General features: G+C 34.1%; 1 protein-coding gene across 2 annotated transcripts in view; it reads right to left on the bottom strand.

The window, feature by feature from the left end:
- Window positions 1-6,321, bottom strand: part of LOC106464332 (neuroligin-4, X-linked-like) — a 153,780-nt gene extending 147,459 nt beyond the window's left edge. For both annotated transcript variants that reach the window (XM_022392567.1, XM_013924465.2), the window contains exon 1: window positions 5,281-6,321. In XM_022392567.1, the coding sequence (XP_022248275.1) occupies window positions 5,281-5,707 (427 nt within the window). In that variant the 5' untranslated portion in view covers window positions 5,708-6,321. The remainder of the gene's footprint in view (window positions 1-5,280) is intronic.
- Window positions 6,322-6,570: the final 249 nt, after the last annotated feature.

The raw sequence follows: 6,570 nt of genomic DNA, 5'->3' as shown, positions 1-6,570 counted from the left end.
CTGGCTCACAAACACACCCCAGTGAAAGAATAAACCATTCCAAGCTTTTACTGGTTGTAAAACAAATGTTTAAACAACTCTATTTATTCAACTTTGTTATTTTGTTTAATATCCAAGTTATAGAAAAATTAGCGAATTCTGTTACTAACGTTTAAAAAATTTAAATGAAAATATTTGTTGTTTCTTTTAGGATTTTCACAAAAAGCTAAGCAAATTTGCGCACAGTCTCTTTAATTATGGACTGAACCGAACGTGGCCCAGTGGTTAGAATAATAGTAGGACTTTGAAGTTTGCGTTCTGTTACCGCCAAAACAATAATCTAGCTTTTCACTTTTGGGATCGGGGGTACGTTACAAGAGTGACTGACGGGAAAATCCCACTGTCTTGTCTGACAAGAGTAGCCCAGGAACTGGCGGTTGGTGTTGGTACTTTCCGTTTAGCCTGTCAGTTCAAAATTTGGAACGACTTGCACAAATAATATTCGTGTAGCTTTGAGTGAAATCCAGCAAAGAAATTTTGAATTGATAGACTAGAGGAAATGCGGCTAGTGAATGTCAACAGCTGCCAACTCGTAGGATATTCTTGTTACTCTTATAGCAAACCCACGATACCAATATGCGAAGCGCGTTTTTGTGGTAACGGACACAAACCACGAATCTTCGAACTTACAATCCAAGCACGCTAACCACTAAACCATGCTCGGCCATTAAACTGAACATTACAGTGGTGCTTCAGATATAATAGGCACTTTTAAAAATGCAATATTAATATGAATAAATTCGTTCTTATAGTCAAAAATACGTAACCGCATAACCTGAGTGCTTTCGAAAGATAAACCTCTCTTAATTAAGGGCAAACTGACGATCTAAAATAAAAGATGTCATAGCTGTGACCATTTCCTTTGTGAATCTCTCCGATTTTCGATAAATCATTTTGATAGTAATGACCTGAAATAGATTTACACCATATATCGTATTTTTAGCCTCATGCCACCCACTAAACTTCTTGTCTCTAGTGTAGCTTATAGACCTATAAACAGGTACCTTCCACCTAATTCCTCTGCTATCCGTTTTTTCTATGCACAATTTCTTCACCTTCTTCTTCTCTACCTTTAAAACTGCCTAAAATCAATGTCACTCTAACTACTGCATGCTCTACACTATAATCTTTGTCAGCCAATCGTATTCCCGTTTCTTCTACAGAGCTTCCTTCATTAAAACACCTGAACCCGTATTCTACTAGCACCAACTTTCATAGTGACTTTCAACCTATATCTTATGCTTCGTCACGAACTTTCTTAAGAATAAGCAACTCCACTCTTCCTTCCCTTGAACTTCCTATTTTTTTATCTGACCGTTCCAGCGACATTCTTTTTCCAGTATCCGACAACACTCAATCTAAACAAAATTGTGAATCCCTTAATTATAAAAGAAAACAAGCTTATTGGGAAAAGCTCCAGATTCCACAAACATGCCAAGTAGCTACTCTGTAAAATACAGACTAGAAACATACTCCCATCTCTTACACTAAAAGGACCCATCACTATAGGAGCACATTGTACAACAAATGTCACCAGATTTTCGAAAACACCTCTTTGGAACTTATGAATATTAATAAGAATTTTTGTCAAATTATTTTAATATTCTAAATAAGGAAATCTGCTTCTATTGTTACCTATACAACTCCTCATTGGAAGAAGTTCACAAATTTAAAAAGAGAACTGACTCAACTTCCTTAGAAAGAATAATAAAAACCAGCCTCTTAGTAATAATACAAATTCAAGAACTGTGACTGCTCCAGCAGCATTTTTAACAATCCTTTTCTTTTTTGATAAAGTTTGTTTGAAGTTAAGCACAAAGCAATACAATGGGCTATCTGTGCTATGCCCACCACGGGTATCGAAAACCGAATTCTAGCATTGCAAGTCCGCAGACACACCGCTGTGCCATTGCGGGGCTTTTTGATAAAGAAACAAGCACCCTACCAGAAACAATTAAAATCCCATTTTATAATAATAAACATCTGAAACAAGTGTCCAAACTCAGACTCCTTAAATTATATCCCAACAAATCTCTCCCTACTGACACTATCGTAATCCAACTTTTAAAGGAAATTCCTCTTGGACACCTTCAGCAAGAAAAGAACCACATTTAGAGTTTTGTACATTTTCGAAAATAATAAAATATAGCCAATTCAAAGCTATCAAACAAACATGTAAGAAAACCAAAAAATATTTTAATTTTAATATTTTGGGTAAGCAGAGATATTTAGTCAAGATCGATTAGAGCCTCAGAAGAAACTTTTAAGTTAATAATTTATAAAAAACTTAGAGGTAGTAGAATATTTATATGTCATAAAGTTACGAATGTCTGATGGAGAATGAGCGCTTAAAAATTTAACATGTCAAATTTTAGTTTTGAATACGAACTAGTATGTAAACATTAATGTATTTTCGAAATCAAACTCTATTTATCCACTAGGCTGTTTCTATATCTATCTATGCTACAAATTGTAAAAGTAAACACGGAAACAAATATATATGCAAGTATATATGTTCAATTACTTTAAATTCAACGAACATTAATATCACATGTTTGATAAAATATTGCTTCATTCTAATTTATTTCAGTTACTGTGGCAATATTCTGAACAGTTAGGGTGTATTTACTTCATGGCAAGATCAATTTATTTAAGAACAGTTAATTAGATGAATCTTGAAAACACTCAGAAATCTTGGTGAACATCATTGATTGTATTTACAAAACTAAACAATTAATAGCAATAATATACTAATACAGTATACAGAGGGTTGAGTACGCTATACTAAAACGAATTTGAATATTCAAATCAGTAAGTCATGTTACATCCATAGCCGATGTAAATGTGCGGTGGAATATTATATATATCAGAACTGCATTTTAACGTTGTTTGGCGTTCATAGGTAATGCGATGACACCAAAAATTGATTGTTTTTTTTTTCTAGAAGGGCATGTAGTGTAGCACATTCCGACGCAAAATATTCATCCACCCCCATCGTAAAATTAGTTCAGTTCGGATGTTAAAACATTTCAAGATATCCTGTCACTTGTACTTAATGGCATTGGAAAACAAAAGCACATGGATCGACTTAAAATATCAGGACCGTCCAGAAACAGACTTTCAAGACGTCACACACGAGCGATGGTAAGCAAAGTGCGGTATCTTGTAACTGGTGTGAGTCCAAGAACACAGAAGTCAGTGACAAAAGCTGTCCACATGGCAACTGTATTCCAAATACTCTGTTTTATTTAATATTTGAATCTTTAAAAATTCTCGTATTCTATATATATCGATGTTTGAATCCTTATTGAGGTGAGTAGAAAAAAATTAAAGCACCACACATATAATACGTATAGTTCACCATTATAGTCTTGTGTTTTTTCTATTTGCTCTTGTCTAGACTTAATTATGTGAAGTGGAATTCTTCGAAAATAATTCAAGTCAGATACAGCTGGTAAATGAACTGAGAGAAGGACTTCATATTTATTTTAAAGAACTTAAATAACGTGTCTGCTAAAAAAAAAGTCCAAAAGAATAGATTAGTAACATCAGTCCTAGCTATTCTTAAAAGAACGTATATAAATGTAGGCTCATTGTAATGGTTAAAAGACAACCAAAACACATATAAACAACACACTGATCACCATTATGTATGCTTGTTTGTTTCAGATATTCGTGCGAAGCTACATAAGGATTAACTGATATAACCGTCTCTAACTGCTAGACTACAACGCCCCCACTGTACCAAGTGCGGAACTCTATTCAGCGACAACGGGACGCAAAATGGGAACCTTAGAACTCACAGTCCATCATACAAGCCACTAAGCAACGCCCAGTCTACCGTCGCTATGAGAAGTCTAGTCTTGTTTTTTTATTTGCCCTTCTCCAGGGTTTGATGAGGGTTGGAATTCCACAAAACCGGTGTATCTCAAAAACAAGTGGTGAGATGAATATATGTTTTATACCATGCAATAAAAAACTACTCATTAACAACACTAATATATTGTTATACCAAAACACGAACTTACTACTTACTTACAACCCTAATATATTTTTATACCAAAACACGAACTTTCTACTTACTAACAACCCTAATATATTGTTATCCCAAAACATGAACTTACTATTTACAAATAACCCTAATATATTGTTATCCCAAAACATGAACTTACTATTTACAAATAACCCTAATATATTGTTATCCCAAAACACGAACTTACTTCTTGCTAACGACACTATTATATTGTTATCCCAAAACACGAGCTTTCTACTTACTAACAACACAATATATTGTTATTTGAAAACATGAACTTAGTACGTACTAATATACTAATACACTATTAACCAACTACACGATTTATAAAGACTGAACTAGAACTTATTCAAAGTTTATTATAAGCTATAGTAATAAATACTTGCTTATGAATGATTCCATTATAAGCTTCGGTTAAAAGCCTTTAGATCTATGAATATTAATTAACTCACACAGCTGCAGCTGTTAGTACGGTTTAAATCAACCGTGATATTTATTAGCTATTAAAAGACGCTTAAGTAATTGGGACTAGGGATATGAATCCGTTACTTATAATGTTATAATATGGTCTATATAGTCTAAATAATAATAAAAAGAATGGTTCTGTATTCAACACAGCAGAACATTCTGCATGTGTCACAGTGTGCTCGCTCATTTGAACTTGTGTGTTTATGTGAGAGTCGGAGTTATAGGTAATTTCACCTGACGAAAAAGTAGAGTATGAGTTGAAGGAATATATGCTAAATAATTAATATCAAAAGTCTATTTGTTATTGATTATAGCAGTCGATGGTGATTAGAAACAAACAAACAGGCAACTAACAAACTCTACAAGGACAAAACGATAGAGAGTACGCAATTCATATTGAACTCTTATTAATTCACAATTGTTCGAGTGCTTCAGTAAGTAAAGAATTAATGGGGATAAACTGCTTACATTTAAATATCATATTTTAACAATTTTATGTTGATAAACCGAGCACTTATCACATTTACAAAACTGAAAACCTTTTTGTTAACTCAGAAAAGAATCTTTCTCAAACAATTTTAAAGCGTCTTCAAAAACACACTTTATATAATTCATTGCAGATATTAACTTCAACTATTGGAGTCAATTTATGATTCCTAAATACTAGTTTCTATAAATATCTTGTTGGTACTGAATCCTGACAGAAGTATGAAATGAAAGGAAACATTGCATATTTTTACCTCTTGCAGGAGCATAGATATTCAGGTAGAGACAATCTTCACTGTAGTTCTGTAAATAAGGACGTAGCCGTCGAAGATATGCTAGTCTTCCAGCAGGCATTCTTTGTAAAGCTTCGGTTTCATTCTGGATATCTGGAAACACCTGTGGACAAACAGGTGCTAGTTTGTCAGCCATCCTGACTTTTTTCCACCTGGGAAGAGTTACGGGAGGCATGAAACGTAACGACCCAATAGGTGGACTAGCAAATGGAACACCTAGGAAGACATCTACAGACTGAAGTCGACGGTTTGATAGTGTCCGAATAACACCCCTTACGGAACCATACTTTGTATGTACAACCCGAGAGGGTTGCTGGCGAGGCTCACATTGTAGCTGCTGGAATACAGCAAAAACAAATATCAAGACAGTCACACCCGTTGTGAGCATGGTGTAAAGGTTTTCACTAAGTTGTATCGTCTCAGCTAACTAAAAGCTTCTCACTGTATTATCTCTTATCCTCAGCCTTAATGTGTGTAGACTACCCGTGTAACTATTCACAAGTATAGACCATTCCGATGCAAGTGAACTTAGAAAAAGAGTTATTTCCAAAGGAATGCATCATTTAATGGCTCTTAAAATGAAAACAATTTTCCTATACATATAAACTTGTAAGTGAATTCACAATTACCAGGACAATAGTTACATGCCAATAAGTGCTATTTTCGAATAGTTTTTAAACTAAGTTCTCAATATTATCAGCTGATTCTTATCGAAGTAATCTAAGACTATTTGTCCAGGAACACTGAACGTAAATATAGATATACTTTGTAAATATTGTAAATAAAAGAGAAATAGTGTTTAGGGCCTCAGTACAATTTCTGAAATAAAAAGCTGAGTTCGTCATCTAACCAAAACGCTATCATTTTAACACAATAGTGTTTTCGGAATATCAGTTCTTTACTATTTTCCCCCTCACCAGTTTAATGAAGATTGATATTTCGTTAAACCTACCAAAGGAAAATTAAACCAATATTTAAGCTATATGACCGCACGCGAAGCCACTGTCATGAAACGTCTTCTGATGCCGTGAATGTGGATCTCCGGTAACTGTTTAATCCACACTGAGAGTGCGCAGAGGATGCGGGAGATCCCAATTTATGACATAGGGGAATAGCACTACGCATGTCTATAAAAACTAATAATATTTCCAGAAGAGTTAGAAAAACGTAGAATAGTATACAATACTCTACTAAAACATGCAAACTAAACACTGATTTTTAAAACTAAATAAATGTTTAACTATCAAATTA

Source organism: Limulus polyphemus, unplaced genomic scaffold, assembly GCF_000517525.1.
Source record: "Limulus polyphemus unplaced genomic scaffold, Limulus_polyphemus-2.1.2 Scaffold59, whole genome shotgun sequence".
In the NCBI taxonomy this organism is placed as follows: domain Eukaryota; kingdom Metazoa; phylum Arthropoda; class Merostomata; order Xiphosura; family Limulidae; genus Limulus; species Limulus polyphemus.
This window is presented reverse-complemented; position numbering and strand designations above follow the sequence as displayed.